The 23,926-nt window shown below is 38.4% G+C and overlaps 1 protein-coding gene and 1 long non-coding RNA gene across 5 annotated transcripts; both read right to left on the minus strand.

The window, feature by feature from the left end:
* Positions 1–9,636: 9,636 nt before the first annotated feature.
* Positions 9,637–15,530, minus strand: LOC131328805 (uncharacterized). Of its 4 annotated transcripts, XR_009200519.1 has the most exons (6): positions 14,208–15,530; positions 12,914–13,196; positions 11,363–11,721; positions 10,988–11,278; positions 10,610–10,700; positions 9,865–10,490 (listed from the first exon to the last, which is right to left on the minus strand). It is a non-coding gene; the product is annotated as an uncharacterized LOC131328805 (long non-coding RNA). The 4 variants fall into 4 exon arrangements; XR_009200517.1 differs by lacking the exon at positions 9,865–10,490 and adding an exon at positions 9,637–9,677 and having other exon boundaries at positions 12,914–15,530; XR_009200516.1 differs by having other exon boundaries at positions 12,914–15,530.
* Positions 15,531–18,552: 3,022 nt separating this feature from the next.
* On the minus strand, positions 18,553–20,842 carry LOC131328804 (probable inactive poly [ADP-ribose] polymerase SRO2). Its single transcript, XM_058361712.1, has 4 exons — positions 19,812–20,842; positions 19,236–19,477; positions 18,998–19,137; positions 18,553–18,880 (listed from the first exon to the last, which is right to left on the minus strand). The coding sequence occupies exons 1-4, from the start codon at positions 20,762–20,764 to the stop codon at positions 18,785–18,787; spliced, it is 1,431 nt and encodes a 476-aa protein (XP_058217695.1). The 5' UTR covers positions 20,765–20,842; the 3' UTR covers positions 18,553–18,784.
* Between the last annotated feature and the right edge of the window lie 3,084 nt (positions 20,843–23,926).

Here is a 23,926-nt window from a genome sequence, read left to right on the forward strand (position 1 = left end):
CACTACTTGGTTATCCACCGTCTTGCCACTTCGAAGAGAAATAATAGCCTTTGCTTGCTCGGAGAAAGTCACCGAAGAGCTAGCAAAGTGAAGACCTTGAGAAGTCGGATTAGAATTCGGTTGCGGATTAGGTTGAGGTTGAGTAGGAAACTTCCCTTTCTCTTGTTGTAATAAACCCACCGTAGTTGTCAACTTGCCCAACTGATTTCTGATATCATTCATCATTTGAGTTTGTTGCTCATTAATGGCAGTTTGACCTTGCAAAAGAGCATTGAATTGATCTTCCCAAGAACGCTTTGGTGGTTGTTGGTGGAACTGAGCAGGTTGTTGTTGAAATTGGTTTGCATGTGGGAATGGAGCAGAAGGAGCAAAACTAGGCGGACCTTGAGCTTGAGGGAAACGGAAAGCATTCTGAGGTTGTTTCCAAGGTAATTGAGGAGCGGGGGGTGGAACTTGAGAAGAATTCCATTCATTAGATTGATTCCAACGGAAAGCTGGATGTTGCCTTGTCCCCGGATTATAAGATTGAGAATAAGGGTCAAAACGTTGCACTGCATGTACTTCTTCAGGAGCAATCCCATTAATCACGTTCTTAAGAGCAGGAATATTGGGGCACGCTTTGGTAGAATGGCCCACAATCTCACAAATAACACAAACTTCCTCCATTTGGCGCACTACTTTCACTTCTTGAGATTGAGTACTATTTGATTCCAACTTGTCAAGTTTTCGAGCAATCTCCTCCAATCGAGTTTCAAAAGCTGTATGCTCCGCAATAGAGAATTTTCCTGTAGGACCTTGATTGAACATCGCTCTATCTCCTGGATCTGCAAACTGCCAAGACTTTGTCTTCTCAGCTAGTGACTCATAGTAATCCCAAGCATCCTCCGGTGTCTTCCCCATAAAATCACCTCTACCCATAGTATCCAAAAGTTGTTTACTCTCTTGAGAACACCCTGTGTAGAAATAGTTAACTCTGAGATACAATGGAAGGTTGTGATGAGGAACCGACATAAGCAAGTCCTTGTATCGCTCCCAATACTTGTGGTAAGTCTCTCCATCCCTTTGCTTGAAACATTGAATCTGATCGATAAGTAACTTTGTCCTGCTTGCTGGAAAGAATTTAGTGGTGAAAGCATCCTAGACTTCTCCCCAGTTACACAAAGATTGTGGCTTCAAAGAGTTAAACCATTGTTTCGCCTTGTCTTTGAGAGTAAATGGGAACAATTTCAGGCGGGCTTGATCAAGTTGCCCTGGAACTATAACGAAAGAGTGTAGAATATTCTCGAATTCCCGGATATGCAAATAAGGATCCTCCAATTCTCGCCCCCGAAATTCTGGAATTATCTGAAGATACTCAGCTTTGAATTCAAATGCATTCCCAGCGGTCGGAGTCGGAATAACGATAGGAGATACTTAAGGAGCCCGTTCTGGATTCAGATAATCACGTAGAGTACGAACTGGAACTTCTTCGGCCATTGGGCCTTTGCAATTGCGATTTAATTTGCGAGGCGCAGAATGGGCATGATACGCCCTGGCAATGCTACGGATTCTTGGCGGTGAAGAAGAACGATGAAGTCGATTGGAAATTGGGCTTCGATAAACAGGCATAAACTAACACAAATACTAACTAACTACCAACAAACTACCAAACAGGAGGGGCTATGCCGCCACCTCAACTCAACAAACAGAATATGCGAGGGGTTATGCCACCACCTCGGCTAAGCAATGCAATCAAATTTAAGCTAACCAACTAAATTAATTACACTAAACTAACTAAGAACAAACTCGATATTTAGCTTGGCTTCGTTACACCTCAAGTTTAGTAAAACCAAGTTAGAGGTATCCACAGAACTAAATACGAACTACTAACACATAAACTACTAAACTACTAATAGACGAAAGCGGGATACTTACAGTGGTTTGTCGAACCTCCAAGAAAGCCATAATAAGAAATCCCCGGCAACGGCGCCAAAAATCCTTCTTTCGCTCCGATATAAGAGATAACGCCCCAAGCATAGGGCCTAATATGTCAGTTGAAGCATGATAATCTGGAAATCCGGGATCGTACCCAAGGGAATAATTAATACGGCTTTGCTGGATTTGTAGATGCAAGCAAGGGCTTTCGGCTTTTAGACAGCCAACTTGATTTTACGTGTGTAGTGGAAATGAAAAGGGCTAAGTTGAAAAGCAAATAAACTAAGATACAAGGCAGGTTAGGTCTAGGAATTACTAACACTCACAACTCAAGTTAAACTGCATTTCTCACCTAAATACGCGGTTCAGGATACACAATCAAGGTTTTCAAATCGGAAAATAGAATGGTTCGATTACCAAGCTAGCTCTAGAATTTATTTAGCAAATGCCTCGTGCATCAGAGCTTCAAGTATCATATGTGGTAGGTAGACGATGCTCCTACCTACACATGATCAAGAAGATTAACACCTTAGCGATTTGACAAATAAACCCGAACCCCACATCGATTCTCGAACCAAAGGTTTAAACTTTATGGTGAAAAACGCAATTCTACTTGAGCCATGAGGTGTTAATCACCCCATGACCTAACCTTGGTAAACTACTTGCACATATCTAGAGAGATAAGAGCAAGCAAAAATCTAGCTAACATAATGAAATAACAAGACTTGAAATAAACTAGAGATTAAGATAGATTGGGAGTAAAGCGACAACTTTAATTAAGGCGACAATATCAAAAACTAACAACTAAAGGCAGAAATTAAAATATTCAAAGTTGAAAATGAAGAACACTCAAGAACAATGCAAAAAGATTCAAAATCTATCTAGATCTAAAAGTTGTACTACTCAATCTATTCTACTTGTTTTTCAATCCAATGACATCACGCCTTTTTATTCCGCGCTTTGAATATTCCCAAAATAAGCTCTGAAAATCCCTTCTAGGGCCTTCGGCATCGATGGCAATGGCATAAGCTGCGTCCCTATCAGCCTCGGCATCGATGGAGTGTTATTCTTCCCATCGATGCCGAGCAGCCTAGGCCCAATTCCACTAATTGCTTCGGCATCGATGTAACGTACTACATCCCATCGATGCCGGACCCCATAACTTTAGTGCTTGGTTTGCTGGCCTGCCTTGGCCGTTGCCTTGCCTTGATCTTGCCGTCGGGTGACTTCCGCCTTGTGACTTGCCTTAGGCCTTAAAGCTTCTTTATTTAGTGATTCTCCTACAAAATAGAACTAACACACTCTACGAGCAAACATCATTAAAAATAACTAATTAACAATTAAATTGAACTCAAACTAGACACTAGCGCACCCTACATTACATTCTCGGGTGCTTATCAAACTTGCTCTTACATGAGTCACTGTAGCAAAGCTACTCATTTTGCAAAGTGGAGAGGAAGAAAGAGAGGCTGGTGCAAGGCACTTTTTGTCCATTTCCTTGTTTTCGCTCGTTACTTTAGTTTAGAGAGGTGTGTGTTTTAAAGAGCCACGTGCGGATGCTCTAAGCCACATAGTAGGCGTGAGGTCGGCCACCTATTCTGTGGATGTTGTTTAACTTTGTGCCTATTATTGGTTGGTCTCGTTTATTTTGAGATAATCTATTCTCGTTGTATTGTATACTTTTTGGTAATATATATTTAATTTTCAAGTCGGCTTCAGGAGCGAGTGTGGCAGCGGGGAATTAACATTTTGGAGGACTCATGAGGCTGAGATAAGTGTTTTTCTTAATACTAATTTTAGAAGACAAATGTATTCTTTGATTTCAACAATATGTGAACAAATGGCAGAAATTTCGTTACTACTCCCCTTTCCGAATTGTTGATCCTATACGAAAAGACTTGCAATTTTTGGATAAAAAATCAGGTACTTCGTGCACAACATTTTTAAATTTTTTGATACCAAATTAGTGCGATTTTCAAATAAAAAAAATCAAGTACTTTCGTGCATAATTTTTCAAGTTTCTTAACACTGAATTAAAGAACTAATTGAGATCTCTAATTTGGTATCAAAATTTTTTTTAAAAATTGCACTTCTTTTCGTATAGAACCAACAATTCGAAACAGAGGGAATATTATTTATAGGTGTTTGAAGATCCGAGTCCTTACACTAATGCTCTCAACAAAATTTAAAATGAGCCGTTTCGATCATCATCTCAAACAAGACCTTCCAGTCTCTAAGATCAAGTTGGCCGAATTAGGTTCGAGTCGATGTACATAACGCGTCAACTTCTCCTCGTCATTTCTCCATTGTTTATTACTATAAGTGATTTGGAAAGAGAAAAATAATTTGATTCTTAGGTGCTCCACCAGATTATTTTAAACTATGAGTCTTTTGTTGTCATAAGTTTGTTTTTTCAAACAGCTTGCTCGCATCTCAATTAATCTTGAGGCCCAATTCCACCACCAACATGCGGGGGTTCCGGGGGAGTCCAATTAAAGTCGAAGCAAAATTTCGTATAGACGAGACCCAAAATAGTTGTAGTACCTGAGAGATTTCAAATCTGAAACCTTATGAAAGAACAGACCCATAATTCTCCCTTGGGTTTGGTGTCATGATTTTTGCAGGCTTATCTGTCTTGTGATACATGGTACAACAAACTTTAGCAAAACTTATCCAATAGGGTCACTCTCATAATCTCCGTGTCATTATTATTATTATTATTATTATAACTATTTATGATAATACTATAGTCAAAAGAAAAAGACTTATAAGGTGTTGTTCCGCTTTCTTTTTAAACCTTCATTTTTTAAAAAAAAGGTAATTTTAAGCAAGTTGGCCGAATTTGGTTCGAGTCCATATACATAACGCGTCAACTTCTCCTCGTCATTTCTCCATTGTTTATTACTATACGTGATTTGGAAAGAGAAAAATAATTTGATTCTTAGGTGCACCACCAGATTATTTTAAACTATGAGTCTTTTGTTGTCATAAGTTTGTTTTTTTAAACTAAATGTCCTGATCAGCTTGCGCGCATCTCGATTAATCTTGAGGCCCAATCCCACCACCAACGTGCGGGGGTTTCGGGGGAGTCCAATTAAAGTCGGAGCAAAATTTCGTATAGACGAGGCCCGAAATAGTTATAGTACCTGAGAGATTTCAAACCTGAAATCTTAGGAGAGATGGTGTCATGATTTTTGCAGGCTTATCTGTCTTGTGATATATGGCACAACAAACTTTAGCAAAACTTATCCAATAGGGTCACTCTCATAATCTCTGTCGTTATTATTATTATTATTATTATTATGACTATTTATGATAATACTATAGTCAAAAGAAAAAGACTTATTAGGTGTCGTTCCGCTTTCTTTTTAAACCTTCATTTTTAAAAAAAGAAGGTAATTTTAAGCTCAAATATAATGAAAATGAAAAATAATTTTTCAATTTTTTTTGCACCGTTTAAAAGATCTCAATGAAACTATCAAACAAGATCCATATTGATAGAAAAATTATTTACGTAAACACATGATTTTTGAGCTTGAAATTGCCTTCCTTTTTAAAAAGTTCTTCTTTTTTTTAAGAAACCGGAACACCAAGCATTCAGCATCTATAGCACAATGGGAGGATAAAAAATAAAAATAAAATCTATAGCACAATGGAATAAATTGACTAGGTTCTGAGTTTAGGGTTCTCAATTTTATTTTACCAAGCCCATCCATGCATACGCTGAGGAGAAAATAAAATAGAGATTTGAGTAGTAGTTCGTCCACCGAACTGGCTTCGACATAAGCGAGAGTATGTATTAATGTCACAAAAATTGACACCGGCCAATATATTGATGTCCCCTGGAATAATTTTCTTTTCTGCTCAAGGGGTAACTGATCAGTCCTAGCCCTGAAGCAACCAAAAATAATTTTTGTAAATTAAAACTGAACCTTGTTTTAACAGAGATGGATGAATATATATATATATATATATATATATATATATATATATATATATCCTTCTGGATAATTCAACACCTTTTGGTGGGTACAAAATTCATTAATCAATATTTTTCATGCGCTTGCTGTTGCAGTGTTGCGTGCATCTATATATTACATTGTTGGCTTTTTCTTTATGTCTTTTTCATAACCGGATGTTGAAGCCAGCTTGCGCACCGATCAATTAATTTTGAGGTCTTGACGTTAACGATCAGATAAAGCTTCCGTGGCATCAAGGTTTGGAATGTTTGATCTCCCTGTGATTCGAGCATGCGATTTCACAGAAGAGAATCATATATTTGCTTTCTCGTGTCTATTTGATCAAACCGGAGTTACATTGTTGGCTTTTTCGACAACAGGTCATACTATATTCTCTATTTAATCCAGTCAATTCAGTCATTCATTTATAGAATTGTAGTGATCAAAAAGTCCAAAACCTAACTTCTCTTTCGACCACATGGGCGCACAAATAAAAAAGAAGAACCAAAGGTGGAGACAGACATCTCTCCAACTACTGGGGTGTATAAAAAACATGGCTCATGTGATTGTGATGTTGGGTGTGAGAAACTTTTTCACAAGTGGATTGAAGCCTTTTCCTCCTTAGCTTTTTGCAATTGTGTTCTTATTAAAAAAAAAAATCGCGTTAATTTTGCGCTAATTTTTTGTGAATTGACGATTTGTTTCGACGATAGGAATCAAAAAATCCTAAATTTTTACTTTTAACTAAATAAATAATTTACAAAAATTTGGCGCAAAACTAACAAATGCGAATTTTTTTTGAGTAAGAACAAAACGCCCGGAAGACCCAAAAAATTATGGAGGAGAAGACCTGAGTGCTGTCCAATTTCCAGTCGTTTATACTCATGCCTTTGTTTTCTTTAAAGAGTAAATAAAGGTGCCTACTTAGCCAAATTGACTCGCACCCATCACGCGCGCAAACTTGTCGTTTAATGAATGACCACAAGCTCAAACTCCATTAATTTGCCCATCGTAGAATGATTGAAATCTGACGAGGGAACCAAATTAATCGAGTTTGAGCTTAATTATGATCATTTATTAAACGGTGATTCGAGTTTGGTTGTTGCATAAACAATCAAAGTTCTTTAAGCTTTCAAATCATACTCAAACCTGTTCCTACTCAATTCATTTAGATAATACGGAGTAATGCTTATTCAATCCTAACGACTTGAGATTCGTTTTGTGATCAGCTAAATCTTTAAATTAGTTGAAACGGCATTTCACAAAATAATTTGCAAAGTACAACTCTTGTTTTTTTTTCGTAGAATGTTTCAATGCTTCTCCAAATGATCTTAATCACTTGTCTTCAAATCTTTTTTTATCGGCCCAAAAAAAAAAAAAAAAAAGATTTATCACAAGGACAAACAAATGAAATCATTACAACAAGAGAACACTTGTCTTTCAAATTTTAATCATTGATTGATTTGTTATTGCTAGTACTATAATTTAGCATAAAATTTGAAAAAAAGAATAGAGCTCCCGTGGTTTGTGATATCTGGTATGCAATATTTATTTATTTATTTATCGGTTGCCAAATTAGTTTTTATAAGGATGAGACAAGAAATTCATTATAAACATAGTACTACTACTAATTAAAGAAAGTACAATGACACGTACACATCCATGGCATGCTCGGCTATTAAAACAAGATCACAAGCATTACTTACGTATTGCATGAAGGAAAAAACATAGAATACCTACCCACATAGAAAATTTTAATTCGCAGGAATCAACTACGTACTTATTAGTATTCTAGTTCTTGGGCAATCCCATCACAGTGTTTGATTAGCTAAGGAATCTTATCTATATGCTAAGATAAGAAACTTTTCTTATGCTATTATCTATTAAGCACCATATTTTTATAACCAACTGCAACTAGCTCAGTTAATCAGGACTCTTGTATCTTACAAGGAAGTCAGGAATTCGAATTTCACCACTTGCGTAAGGGTGCTCTTTCCTCAGAAACGGCTTTTCCTTTCTTTGTTTGTTTCTACCCTACAATGGACTTATTTCTTGTATTCGATGAGTTGTTAGACTTGATTGTCTCGTGAACTCATGCAATTGATATCTCTCTTCTATCGATTGACAAAAAAAAGAAAAGAAAAAAAACACCATACCCTTTTACAGAAAAATTACTACGACAAGGCAAGGGAAATGATCAGATTCCAGCTTTTTTTAAGACTGTGAGACATGTCATAAGAAAATCACACTTCTCTACCTACCGTGAAAGGAAACGGCGACATCACATTTCCTTTCCCTTAGAAGACAGAACAGACAAGTATCCAACAAACCAAATGTGATTTAATCGATCCATTGGGGATTCAACATTAGTTTTTTCCCTGAAAGCACTGATACCAATAGTTGGGCTCTCTTTTTTGTCTTTTTTCGACGTTCAGGGGTGTCCAGATGCACACTTCGACTAATCCCTTCGTCAAAGACGGCAATCGAACGCTGATCAATTCTGTGGGGAGCAAACCCACGAACCAACTGGACTAACCCTAGCGGTTGCTAGTTGGGTTCTAAACTTGACAAATGCAACACATAAACCACACTCAAATTAAGAATAACGACACACGGAATTATGTGGCATTTCACTTCATCGAGCTAAGCTAAAGCTCAGAAAGCAACTCAAACGTATATTTTTTTAACCCAGTGTGAAATATTATATGCAGCTGTTTCTGTTTGCATGCATCACCCATGGCCTACCTGATTAACATCACCACAGAAATTATTACTGTAAAAGAGATACCAACGCCAATGCGGTTCCAAAGAATCCAATTCATTAGTGATTCGTTTTTTTATGTGTTTAGTGCTCTGCTAGAATCGTGGAAAAATATACTCCTAACCCACTTGGGCAAATGGACAGGAAACGTCAGTATCTTACGTTGTCGAAACAGCAAAGTTGAAATCGTTTTCCACCACCACTTCAAGATAAATCTGAATCTGCACCGTTAAGGATGGAGGAAAAAATCATGGGTCTTGGAAATCTGAATCTGCACCGTTAAGGATGGAGGAAAAAATCTTGGGTGTTGGAAATCTGAATCTGCACCATTAAGGCCAGACGTTGACTACTTCTGAAAGGTACACAGGATGATAATACAACTTCTCTTCACTCGACTGTCCAGTTAAGGGGCATCTAAGATCGCGTGCGGTTTTTACCACTGCTCCTGGGTCACCTGTGCTTAGTGTTTTTCCTTCGGTGATGGTTTTGATGTAAGTTCCCTTTCTCTGTTTTAGGATGGATTTGCTGTATTTAGCCTATTTTGGCTATTAATGAAATGGGCTTTCGATAAAAAAGAACAAGTTGATGATCTGAAGGAAGTTTCTGATGTTCCAAAAAAAAAAAGAAAAAAAAGAGATGATAATCTGAAGCATCAATTAAATTAGTACTAGTTTACCAAAAAAATAAAAATAAATTAGTACCAATCTCATCGAACAATATTCAACCATTTACTCCATCCGTCCCAAATTCTTTGTCCAGTCCGCAAAACGGAGTGTTAAAAATAATACAATTTTTGCAAGAAAAAATCAAAAGTTTTTTAACAACTTACTAAATATCAATGAGTATTTTTAATTTGTGAAAAAATTTTGAATTTTTTCTTGAAAAAATTGTATTATTTTTAACACTCCGTTTTGCGGACTGGACAAAGAATTTGGGACGGAGGGAGGTTGTTTTCAAAAAACTGGAGTCAGTACGATTTAAGACAAAGACAATCGGTCTCGATCAAGGTGCATTACATGAACCTTGGACCCTTGATAATAAACCTGTATTCATCAAAAACGTCCAGCAAATAGACGGTTTGTTACTAAAAATAACATTTAGTTTCTATTTTAAAATTGTTTAGCTATAATTATTGGACCAATTTAATATATCGCAAAATAGTCTACAGTCTACACACACGAGTCTAAAAGATGAACGGCTCAAATTAACAAGGTGAACGCCATGATGGACCCACAAAATTCGACCAATCCACATTGAGATTAAGAGTCCGTACGAAAATAAGTTTCGATGATATACCTCCCACTGAAATATCCCCTTCATTCAATTCCTAAAATGCAACTCGTGAAAGACTAGTTTTTGTTTCGATATTCCATCTTTCGTATCGATTTTTCTCTCTCTAATAACTGGCCTCAAACTTTCTTCCCATTCTAGGACAGAATTGGCCTTTGCTATTTTAGAACCTCCAAAATAGATATGTAAGAAACCTCTGAGCCCACCATCGAGCGGCCTTTGTGGATTCTTGAATCTTTTGGACCACCATAAGCCACAACCACATGATACATAAAACTATTATAAAAACCATTTTCCAACTCACGATCACCCCATATTTCAAACTTCTAATCATGCGAAAGCTTTACTAAAAGCTTGGTTCATATTTAATTTCGATTCTCCTCCACTACCCAATACCTAAGTTCAGATTCATCCAAATAGCAAATGCATATGATAGTTGTGTCTTCATGTTGGTACCACATAAATTTTTTTGAAATCTTATCTATGGACAAATGGTCAAATTTTGGCAAGGTTCCCCACTATAGGTTGAAATGGCAACGTTCTCCTTCTCACGGAGAGATCAGTTCCTTCAACGTCGGGAAAAAGAGTGAATAAATAACAAAGCATCTGGTATTCTTTAACGGAAAGGAAAAAAAAAAAAAAGCATCTGGTATTATATTGCTTGAGTTCCTGCTTAAATACTCACCCTATTTATGACTTCTGGTCAAGCTTCTAGTTTGTTCCATGTCTGGAAAACCCCGGTAGTGCTGATTCTATATATGGATCCGAACGTGCACCTGCTGAGACAAGATCATGACCATTAGATACTGAAAGGAACTGTTGCACAACGCGAATTTTGATATGTACAATCATGCTCTCCTCTTCATCATTTACAAAGCCACACTACTTATCATGGGTATATCTCATGCTTTATTTTACTTTTGTAGCGAGTGTTTGTCCAGAGGGAGGACCAAAGATGCATAAAAATGACTGCCGCTCTAAGCGCTAACTGTCCAAACCCAGAAATCCATGGATAGGAAAAACTTCACAACAAGAACAGAACACAAGCAATTCACCATACTACCTTTGTTGTTCTTGTCATTGCAACTTCCAGATTAGATCAACCAAATTCAGTAATAAAGCTGCAACACCCCAAATAAGCACCCAGTTCGGAATCATAGAGGTCAAAATCACAGAAAGCCCTGGCCCCAAACAAGAAAACATTACTTAGTAGCGTTCCTCCCACATTTCAACCTCTAAGAGTCTAATATTTTGTGAGAAGTTCTCTAACATGAACAACTTGATATTCTTGAGCAATTTCTATAAGGCAAACTTGATTCCGATGTTTATAATACCGGAGGCTGCTTACGTCACCCTGCGAACATACAATAAGTAATATAAGAAAGTAATTCGGACATTTATAAGACAGAAGACTTCCTACTTTACCTTGCAAACATACCGAGTATGCACTGCAGAGATTCCCCATTCCCGAGCTTAAGAGAAAACTCCAACCGGTAAAACCAAATCACAAGCTACGTCTGGTGCGCAAGAAATCGAACGTAGTTGTGACTACAAAAATTATTAGGGGGAAAAAGGAACTAAAGGTTGCAACATAAGAGGACCATGTTTACCTGATTAGTGACTAGATAACAATATGTAAATTACAGAGACATCAGGAAGATCGCATCAGTTTACTCTTTTGTACCTTATTAATCCAAGCTATTGGTATCAAAATTGGTTCAGAAACGGAAAAACAAAAGAACGGAATTGCTTAACCTTTTCTAAGATTACCACTTGTCGCAGAACAAATACCACAACCTGAAGTCAAGCAGACAGATATGAAGTCTTATTCCCGCTCGCGCAATCTACAACTATTACAAAAGAATACAGAACTGGCATGATGCAGGAGTAGAAATAACAAAACAACCAGGTCCAAGTTTTCAGTACCATCAGGCAGCCTTGTAATCTAGTAGCCTGAATTTTCTTTCTCAGCCTTGTAATCTTGACAGACTCAACAAAATCCAGGCCCAATTTAACACTCCCTCTGTTCCTAAACGAGAGTCCACTTTCACTTTTTCTTGTGATTTTTATTTTGTTTATATCTTTCAATTTCTAATATTTTTTATGATTTTAAATTTTTTTTTGAATAAAACTAATTGAAATCTATCAAACAAGATCCATATTGAATATTTTTAGCATTATAGATTGAAAGATATAAATAATTTTTTGAAGTGTCCGAAATAGTAACATGTACTCTCATTTAGGAACGGAGGGAGTACTTCTAGTTGATTGTTTGAAGAACTTTCCTCTGGTATTTCCAGATCTCCTGCAGGTTCGATCTACTTAACCAGAACATAAAGCCTGAAAACATTACCCTGAACACGTAAGCTGATGGTTTCTAACTAAGCAGTCTAGAATTTCAGATATGGAAAGTCCTCAACAACCAGTTGACAAGGGGAAACTTTTCAAGTTTTAGACATGCCTGAGACACCCATCCTGGAACAATATGAAGTAACAACCAATGAAAAACAATGCCATAAGGAACCAATTAAGAGCACCAAAACAGCACCAACCCCAACCAGCAAATTTCCTTTCCATCACCAACTGGTCAAAAAATAATTCCAGTTTCTATACGAAAAACATAACAGGTTGATATACACTATACAGACACCAGACAGACACCAGAGATGTTAGCACCGTAGTTCAAAGACATCTGATAATACATTTCCACGATCATAGCTTCCTCGAATTCAATACGCCCTCTATGTCTATCAGCTTTGTTAGTTAACATCGTTTCAGATGTTACCAATAGTGAATACAAATGAGTTCTCATTGTGCTCATCTGTGGGGGCATTGTTTGGGGCGGTAACTATGTTGCACAAATTACTTCAGACACAATACATAGACTGCCCCTTAGTTCTCGATGCCCCAAACACAGTCAAAGATACTTCGCACCATGGATCGTAGTCATCTTTGTTGAAAACAACACTTTGTCAATGATCAAACTTACCTTTTCCAGTCTTTTCTGTTCACATTTCATGTGCCCTACCACCAACACAATGACATCTGCAAACACAGAATAATCGCTGCACAATAGATGCAATAGATCCATCCAGTTAACTGAATCAAGCCAGTATAAAAATGTGCAACTCAACAATAAAACATACTGATCAAAAAAAAAAAAAAATGAGAAAGTTCCATAACATGAACACCACCTGTAGTTCTTCTTCGTCTATGCTTGTTTGTGATATACATTTTAGATCAAAGCCAGAGAGAACTGCTGTTCCTATAAACTAGAGGCAGAATGTTCAGATTGCTGAACTCTTTCCAATAAAAATACATGAAGTTAAAAACACTAGGGGCACAAGATTAATGATTTTGATTATTATTAACAAGCTAGCATGTTGAAATTAACATACATCATTTTGTGGAGTTTAGAATTTCTAGCAACAAGCTCATTTCCTTAGAATTTTAAAAACCAAAAAACAGTTTATATTTTGAAAACGATCCCCATGTCCCAGACTCCGAGCTGTTTTTTCACCTACTAAACCCCAAAAATGCCCCTCTATTTTATTTATCAGAAAAGGGGGATATGCAATAAATGCATTCACTCAAATAGCAGTCTGAAATTGCCAAAAATGTCCATCTATGTTACTGTAACAACATGCATTTTCACTCTTCTAAAAGGGACGATTTTCCAAAAATGAATAAAAATAGTGGCATGTAAGGAGTGGATATTTCCTACTTAACAATTTCCAAACTTAACAACAATGTGGCTCCATAATTGCAAATTATATCCCTCTTAGACTTAACTATTAAGTAACATATTAATTGAACTTCATAATATAAAAGTATAAATTTCCATCTAAAGCAACTTGATATATAGGCCAATGAATTTTAAATGCCTTTAATGCCATTGATTTTGGAAGTTCCAAAATGCCAACAAACTAGGACAAGCTTAAAACAGCTTGCTCTCCAGTGGCAAATAAGAAACACAACAAACTACTTCAAATAACCTATAAACCTAACAATGACGGTTAAAGGTATAATTCAGCTTGTTTCAGAAACTAGCTTGCATATGCTCATAGTTCATCTAAATGTATAGAATACTAAATCCCCATTTTGAATCCGAACCACCAAAAGATCACTCTTTGAAATAGTTCACTCCTTGTTTCCTACAAGGACTTTTTGGATCTCACTAAATGCAAGGTTTTAATTCCATCGAAAACATAACTAAAGGTAGTCTAACGAAAAGGTCGAATATTTCATGAATATCAAAAAATGGAAAGAAGGAAATGAAGTACCAAGAAACATTTCAAGATTATGGTTCCTGCCTTCCTGGAGCTTCCAGGATTGGCTAAATAGTACTGTACGAACAAGAAATAACGCTCGAAGGTTTGCAAATTTTCCACCACCTAAAAGGTCAAAACTATTGCATTTAGTACTTGGTCCAATCCAATTAAGAAGTTATATCCTTCGATTTATACAGCCGATAGTTAACCTCCACATCTCCATGAAAACCATTTAGGAATGAAAGACACACACCTACATATGGATCATGTTAGCAAGAGCAGTTTTGGTACCCCTTCATTGATATCCTTTACTTGATAAAATCTTCAATGAGGGAACCCTTACTGACAAAAGTGGGGAAGCTTATACCAGACCATGCTATGTGGTTATTTGAATTCATTTAACAAGGGTTATATATACCTCTTTATTCCAAGGAGCGCGTGAAGATCATTTCCGCTCTTGAACTTCAAGTGATTGATTGGCTCAAGGGCAGAAGTGCCTTGAAGCCCAGTAGTGCTATAGCCATAGATAATAATAAAAAAATAGCATGTTTTTGCAGCTTTTGTTCACAACTACATAAAAGTTTTTGTTATCACTAGTTATGTGAAGGGTTGTTTGATGACACAATTTAACACTTAAAACTGAATGGACTAAGTGATTACTAATTAAGTTGGTTTGATAATCACATTTTACATTGCTTAAAATTTTAAGTGCCTCTTAACATATAGGCTACAAAATTCACAAAAACTAAGTAGCTTATTGTGGGTACATGGTACCAAATACTAAGATTTGAACTTTGAAGTAAGGCAACTTCAGGAATGAAGGTTTTATCCTGGCCGAAGGACATCCCTGAGGCATGACGCAAAGGTAACCCGCCCCTGAGGGCAAAGATTCACACTCGGGTTGAAGGCAGGGACCGCAGGGCCCAAGTTGCTTGAGACTGAAGGAGGATTATGTAATGGAGGCTAGAGCTCAAGGGATCGTCTGAAGGAATGAGCTCCCTTCATAAAAGGGTGTGTGAGAGAGAGAGAGAGAGAGATTAGTTGACCAAAGGTCAAGCTTCATCGAGATCTGTATCATACCTACCCATTGAAGCCTCAGGCTCAATAATCAGCCTTCACCTACCATCCGACACTCCTGCGATCCCCAAGCTTGCATGATTTAAAGCTCCACATATCACTGACCTCTGGTCAATGAACCTTCAAGCCTAGGGCCTAGACCTCACATGGCTATACCCTCCCTTTTGCCAAACCAGTAACCACTAACCACTAACAACCCTCCACATACCCCCTTGCCAGCTAACCCCAGCCTCAAATAACCTTTGACTTATGACACTTGGTTGTTGACCCTCAATTGAGCAACCATAAGGAAGCGGTCACGTATCCCCTCAGTCGGACCTCCTTCGGGGAAATCCCTCACCCCTATACGTGGACACTTGGGCTATCATAACGGCCAAACATATCTTACCCTCCCCAATACCCTCTTTTACTCCCATACGGATCTCTTGGTCTCGTCACTGCCACTCTCTCTCTCTAGGACTTGTCTTTGGCTCTCTCCTCATCCGCCTTCGGCACCCCAAGTCTTCAGCGTCCCAGTGGTTACCCCGGATCCACTTCAAGGCTCCTATTGCCCATCAATATTCGACACACTTACTACCTACTTAATACTAGTTGAATTTACAAATTGAGTTTGTCAGTTTTAAGACAATTTGGTTAAGTTTTCATAATAAGAAAACAAAGAGCTTTCTCTATAGTGTGAGTTTGTTCTTGCATTGTTCTTATTTTTCAATACATGTCCCTGCATCAGTTAAAATGAGTTTCAATGCTAAAAGATGGTTCGAGGAGGTGGAGCTGTAGGCAAAAGAGGTAGGCAGGATACCATTGACGGCATGTATGCGCAGGAGGACACTGCACGGATGGAGAGGTTGCAATGGATGGAGGCAAGTCAAATGGCAATGAAGTCATGCGTTGATAAAAAAAATTTAGAGTTGGTGGCTGCTCTAGTTCCTAGAACTTGGCCTAACCACCGTTATTCTAACCGACATCTTGAGGAGGACGAGGTTATGAAGGAGGAAGAAGATGATGATGTCAAGGAAGAAAATGGAGGCCCGCTAGCTGAGAACCAATGGTGCGAGCAGATTCTAAGGGACGAGAGCCTTGTTTCAAAAATGACACATCGACAATCAAAGGTTGCGTGCACCTGGAAGGAGCACTGGATTCAGTTCCATTGTGGAAGATGTCACGGTTGAGTGGCCATTCACTAAGAAGCAAGAACATAATTCAAGATCCAATTGTGGATTGGTGTCAATTGTCTAATTATGATGAAGGACTTATTAAAGAGACTGTAGTTGATTCATCTTTGGAGCAAGCGCCAAGCAGTGGTGTCTCTCCATTTTCAGATGAGATGGAAAAGGAAATTATCCACCATTTCAACGTGCGCAAGAATTGGCTGGTTTAAAAGTCGATGTTTTTTACCATACGGGAAAGAAAATTGTTCATCTAGGTTTTGAAGGCTTTTCACAATTTAGATTCCAAAACATTAGATTGAAGCACAAAATTGATGCAGATAGGCGAATAGAAATTCAACAGCTTCAAGTCATGGAAACTCGAGGACTAGTTTTCTCAATCTAGAGAGAATGATGCAGATTGGGTTTTTAGAAAATAGTATCTAAATTTAGCAATATTATATTTGATTTTATAAACTGATCTTATTATTTTGTTAGGAATGATGCAATATTAGAACTGGGTAGTCTAGAGGATTTAGTTTCCTGATTTGAGTGGATTTGACTTTCCTTTTCCATGTTTGCTTGGTCAACAAGAATTAGTAGACGATATAGATCCCTTTTTCTTTATTTCCTACGTTATAGTATGTAGGGTTTCTTCTACTACAACATGAGTTGTAAGCTTTAAGACAATTCAGTTGAATATTGATCACTAAACAAGAAAACAGAGCTTTCTCTATACTGTGAGTCAGTTCTTGGCGTCTTGGGTTCTCATTTTCATTACACTTCCATTCATCACAGTAAAAGCAGGTGCGGTGGGTGAACTAGGAAGTTGGACATTTTTAACAAGGCGTTACAGGATAAGTTGTATTGAAAAAGGAGAAACCGAAGGAGTGTCACGGAAATACGGTTGTAAATGTTGGAGACTGCAAAAGGACAAATATAGAGGTTTTTATGGCAAATAGGAAGTTAACATACATAATGAAGGTTATGGGGGATTCTCCCAGCTGATTATTCCTTAGGGTGCAAACATGGTTGGTGAACTTTGTTTTGGCGTGATATATGGTCATTAAAGTTGCCATACATGGGAAATCAGTATACTAGCAAATATCACGTTGAGTGGTTCTTTGGCATGCAATTATGGCAATTTATTTCGTCTGAAAAATAAAAGGATAGCTCATCGAATCTAGGTTTAAACTAAATAATAATGATTACTAACCACTTGTTAAGGAAGAATAACCTAAATCCACATCAGGAACTTTCAAACGCTAAACAAATGACATTCTGTATTAACAATCGATGTGAGAGAGAGAGAGAGAGAGAGAGAGAGAGAGAGAGAGAGAGAGAGAGAGAGAGAGAGAGAGAGAGAGAGAGAGAAAGAAGCATGCTGCTTTAAAAAGTTTTCCCAAGAATACTAGCTGATCAGAAAGAAAAAAGAAGAAGAAGAAGAAGACTATGAGAACTGTTAAAGCATCCAACTAGAAATCAATTGGCAATGAGCAGAGAAGATGCACAAGCTCATGTATTAGTTTTTGAGGTTATAATTAACCAATGTGGGACAAGCTCTAACACCCCATCGCACGTACGACCCCTGACCCACACATGGAGAGGTAAACAAAGGAGTAAGGATCTGTAACATTGAGATCACAACGAACAATGAAACAAGGTGCGCTTAATGCACAAACAATGGGGCAATCAATTAAGAGAGTCTTGTCTAAAAGCCTCTAAAAGCCTAGCTTTGATACCATACCATGTTAAAGCATCCAACTCAAAACCAATAATGAATGGAGAGGCCGCTTAGGCCCATATAGTAGTTTTTGAGATTATAATTTAACTAATATGGGACAAGCTCTAACAAGCCCCAAAAGCATTAAAGATATTCACGTCAAATATAATGCATGCATGCAAAAACGTAGTACTTCCCCTTCTGCTCTCACGAAGATGCAAGTATAAATGCTCCCCCATATTAGCACAGATTCTCTTACATTGTGCAAATATGACGATCGTAAGCACACAGAGACTTGACTATTGTCAAGTTGGCAACTTCATCTTCATCCATAACTCATGGATGTCCATTCACTGAGTTTCTATCTACTTAGAAACATAAAAAGCATCACGAAAGTACTAGACAAAAACAATAATAGCCAATGAAAAGTTTCCAAATGAAATTGAAGATTGTCACTAGTTGCTACATTCACGATGGAGTAAAGCTTTTAAAAAGAAAAACTGAGTATTTTCTTGAACACCTAAGAGGCTTTCCTCTTGAAATCCCTTCTGGTAACATTCTATGGTTTGTTTCAATGGTATACTGTGTATAACAGGAACAAAATCTAAGTACCCCAACTGAAACAAAACTTGGAAAACCTCGTTTCAGCCACGAACTTCACGAATCACCGAAGCCAGCATATCATCCCCAACAACTGATCGCAGCTGTTTCATGAAAGCATGTTTCGCCACTTTCCCATCCTGGGAGAAAATGGACAATTACAATCAACATCAAGAACTATGGTTATTCTATAAAATAATGGACAAACTTAAACAAAAGCAAACAACCTCTTCCCCAAGAAAACTTGCGTAATTTACCTTGTATGCAGTGCACAAAGATCGAAATTCCTGAACTCTTGAGGAAGGAAGAGAGGTCCCAATCTTCAATTGTAGCTTTGCAAACAACGGAGTGGATGAATCCTTAGCAGACTTAACAAAAGATGGCCCTCCAATTTGCCCTAAAAACAAATAAATAGAAAAACCCTAGTTTCTAAAGAAGGAGATACAGAAATGTGCACAAAAAATTGATGCCACCAAGGGCAAGAGTTATATTTACCTGGCACAAAATCAGAAGATCTATAGCTCACGACACACTCGGGAAGTATGTGGGTGTTCATATTGGCGCGCCACACGACGTACCACTTAGGATTCATAAGATCATCCACACCAGAATCGAAATCCACACCGGAAGGATACATCTGTCTGGACCCCGCTTCCACTTTCTCACATTTCCCCAATATAACCCGACACAAGATAACATGCTTTTCGCCATTATCATCTACCTCGGATAGCATAGCACTTAAAAGAACAATTCAACCATCATTCTCCAAAACCAACAATAAAATCATTAACCAAAACAACTCATTGATAAACACAGAATGTACTTCTTCTTTTCAAACCTATCTTGGTTAACAAGCACTAAAAACACAATTCAACCATCACTCTCTAATACCAACAATCGAAAATCATCATCCAAAACAACTCATTGATAAACAGAGAATGTATTTGTTCTTTTTAAATCTACCTTGGATAAACATAGCACTAAAACCACAGTTCAACAATCAATTTATAATCATCAACCAAAACAACTCGTCGATAAACACAGAGTGTATATAATGTATGCAGTGTATACCTTAAGTGAGGTGAGCGTATAGGAGACAAGTAGATACCGACTCCATGAGCCTCGGGGCCCGGGACCTTACTCGGAACCGAGAACCCGTGGCTCAAAACGCTCGCCACGCCTCTGGCTGAAGTCCCGTACCAAGCGAACGTCATTTTGGAATCTCCCCTGGCAACCTTAGTAATCTCCAGCTGCTTCTGGAAAACCTCGTACCGAGCTCTGTCCAAACAACCACTCCGCATCCACTGGTGAATCGAAGTGATCCTAGCTCCCGATGACTCAGTAAACCCCAGCCCCGACAGAAACAGGCTCTTCACTATCGCATGAGCCTTCTCCCCTTCCCTCAACAGCTTCGTCTTGGGCCACGCAGGCGTTTGAAATTCCACGTCATCATCACTAGTCCGTGATTTTTTCGCTCCACAACGACTTTCCTCAGGCTCGATAACCTCGCTTCCTATCCTCCTCTTCTTCGAATCCACGCTGACCTTCGCAATTTCAACTGTTTCTTTGGCGGAATTTGGAAATTTTCCACTGCTGCCGACGAAGGTCTTGGGGAAGAAGCATTTGCCGTGAGCGTCAATCCAGGCGAGTGACCTCTGATCGCCGGTATCCAAGTCAACCTGCAGCATACGGTAGAGATCAAACAGGTGAACGGCCTTACCGAATCGGACCTCCACCACCGCCTTTCCTTCCTGAAACCCTAACCGGACCGAATCCGCCACGTCGACGGTGAAATCGGACCACGACCCGTTGTCGTCGTAGTACATCAGCCGGGCCGGGGGCCCACTCCGCTGGAAATTGGAGTAGTTCTGCACCAGCATCTCAGCGTTACAGCAATCGGAATCAACGGAATCGTCGGGGATTGATGACACGGATACCGACGGCGACAAAAGCTTGGGACGAACGGCGATGGCCTTCACGACGGAGTTTCTCCGGTTAAACGCCGCCGTTGCACGGGAATTCATGGCTGGAAATTATTTGTGAGAAGCTCCGAACACAAGTGATTTTTTCGACCACGAGAGGTGAACGAAGAACTTCTGAGAACCAGAGTTTTGCCGCATGTGCGTATATATAGAGGGGGTCCGTGAGGAGACTTGGCCGTTGAATTTACTATTTTGCCCCGGTGGTGAGTATGCAACGTTTGTTTTGGACTTAATTCAGGTAATCTTTCAAAATGTCCGCGCTCTTACTCTCAACTTCCATACTGTCCTCGCGCTCTTAATCTTTTAATCTTTCAAAATATTTCGCGCTCTTATTTTCATTTTTTGTACTGCGTTTGCGCTCTTAATTCTCGTGCACGCCAGCACGTGACTTACTGTAGGTTTTGGATTTGAATTGAATAGGGGTGATTTGGGTAATTGCTATAGGTAACTTGTGGGGCAAACTGTCGGGGGCGATTTATAGGTGCTGACGGGGTACGGGTGAGTTGACTTGTGCGCTAAGTTTGTTTTGTCTTTTCTTTTGTGTGTGTTTTTTAAATGGGACCGGTCGGGGGCTGGAATTAGGCTGCGTTGTTATGAACTTAATTTAAATCTCAAAATTTTGTCCGCTGAGCTTTTGTAAAGTATTAATTTGTCTCGACAAAAGGAATTGAAAAGTAAGAAAATTTTATTTTTGGATTGTGATTTTAACACTTTAAAAATTGATGAAGGGGCTCCAAAACTGAACAGTTTTGATACACAAAACGACATCGTTTTGGAGCCCCTCCATCAATTTTTAGAGTGCTAAAATTAATTTCCTTATTTTTACTCAAATATTTTGACAAATAACCACTTTTTAGAAAGAAAAAATGTCACTTTTTGTTCTAAGTAAAAAAAAATTACTTTTTCAATTCCTCTCATCAAGATAAATCAATAACATACAAAAGTTCGGCGCACAACTAATAAATGCTAAAAAAAATTAAATAAGGACAAAATTTCTAAATTTAAATTAAATTTGTTAAGGTTCATAAGAACGCAACGTTAGCCGTTTTCCGTGGTTGCTTCGGCCCAAAGAAAATAGGAAAAAATAAAGTCCACCTTTTGACGTTTTCAATTTTTCCCCATAAAAGTTTATACAGGGATTATACATTTCTTAACAGTGTCTTTAATTGACTTTTGTTCTCAAAAGAATGATGTAGGACCACACCTAAATTACGGTTACGTTTCCGCTAATTTTTTTGTTTGTATAGCCAAGTTATTTCCGTTAAATGATATTTTGTATATTGGTTAATGTATTTGAGGAGAATCTTTATATAAAAATCCGTGAAAATATGAGTTTCAGTTTATTTAGTTCAGTGGAAACACCCTGTTAGAGCCGTTACATACCCTGTGCGTGCGAGTGTGAGTGGGAAAAGAGTACTCCTCTAAATTATTCCTGAAATGAGAGCGGGAGCGGAAGCATAACGTGAGATTTGGGAGCTAGAGCGACGGGTAGCATCAGAGAATTATGTATCTTAGATCCTGTACACTTTATTTGACGATATTGAAAAATTTATGAATAATAAATACGTGATACACGGATAGAGACGTGAGATAAGGAGTGAGATGCAATATCATAGTATTTCATAAAATTAATAGGCATCTGGTGTTAAAATATTAAATATCATATTTAATTTTTTTACTGGAATTTCCTCAAATGTAGATCCTTGTAGATTCGTTACAGATAATACTATAAATTATGTTAAGAATGGGTTATCGCTATCCAAAATTTAAAGCATCAAACTTGATACTTAAGGAAAAATAATTAGTTGAATAATTAATGGAGTTAGTACTTCGAAATGGTACATGTTCAATGTCACTGGTAATCAAATCAAATTGCTAACGTTGTTGTGTCGACCTGTGGTTTCCTAACTTGACCATCTGATGTGAATGGTCCAGGCTAAGGGATGGGGTTATCAACTCCAAGTGTTAACATACACGATCGTCGTGTAAAACACAATACACAATCAATTTCTATTTGTTCATTATTGTAATAAATGATGAGGATTCACTCAAAATTTTCTCCGGAAAAGTTAAATTTTTTCTTGGAAGAATTTTTTTTTAAAAATCTAGACCGTCCAAACATATCTGGACGGCCAGAATTAAGCGCACAACCAACAACAACGGTTGCGCGGGCAGCATTTTTGCAAGCAACCATCCCCCATGATAGGAAATGCTACACTTCTATTTGCATGCATAGCCTCTTGTCATTGTATACGGAGTAATTGTTTTTTGAAGAATAAGATAATTCCATATATACATCAAAACAAAGTACAAGAAAGGACACCACCGGTCTAAAAAAAACAACAAAAACAAAACAAAGTCAAAAAACTGCGCAGTGCCGATGAGGACCTAATACTCCGCTCAAAGAGATGGGTGAAGGATCGCCAGTTCCCGCCGCAGTATCACCACTGGATCTGCATCTTGACGACACCACCGTCGCCGTTTGGAGAGCTCAAGAACACCGTCTCCCGGACCGATTCAAGAGCCAATACCCAGACCTAGAACTCCAGATCTGTGTCTCCGAAATCCAAATATAATGGGGAGAGTGGGATCTACTCTCCCGAAGGAGAGAGTCTCAACCATCTCATAGCCATGAAGGAAGGAGAGGAGGAGGAGGAGGGAAGAAGACGAGGGAGCCGCCTGGAGGAGGGAAGCGGGGGGCTACTGTCCCCTTGGGGCAGTAACGTGTTGTTGTGCCCGATTTTTGGGCCCACTCCGGTCTCGCTCTGATAATCGGAAACGTTCACTTTGTAGAGCTCGTCGAGTAGAACAACTATGCAAAAAATAGCTTAATTGGATATTATTAAGTGCCTGATAGGGACCTTTTTATCTTGAAAAGAATGGATCCGAAATACTGGATCAAATCCACTGTAACCCATGGACAAAGAGTTATATGGGCTCCAATCAAACACTTAATGATATCCAATTAAGTTGATTTTTTGCATAATTATTTTACTCGACGAGCTCTACAAAGTGAACGTTTCCGATCATCGGAGCGAGACCGGAATGGGCCCAAAAATCGGTTGTTGTCCCCTTGGCAAGGGAACAGCACCCCCGCTTCCGCCGGGGGAGGGGGGATGGCAGGAGGAGGGGCAAAAAAGAGCTTAGAGAAGCTCTCCAGAAGCCTCCGCCTCTCTCATTCTATAACTGTTTGAGTGTGGAAAA

Source organism: Rhododendron vialii, chromosome 6a (genome assembly GCF_030253575.1).
Source record: "Rhododendron vialii isolate Sample 1 chromosome 6a, ASM3025357v1".
In the NCBI taxonomy this organism is placed as follows: Eukaryota; Viridiplantae; Streptophyta; class Magnoliopsida; order Ericales; family Ericaceae; genus Rhododendron; species Rhododendron vialii.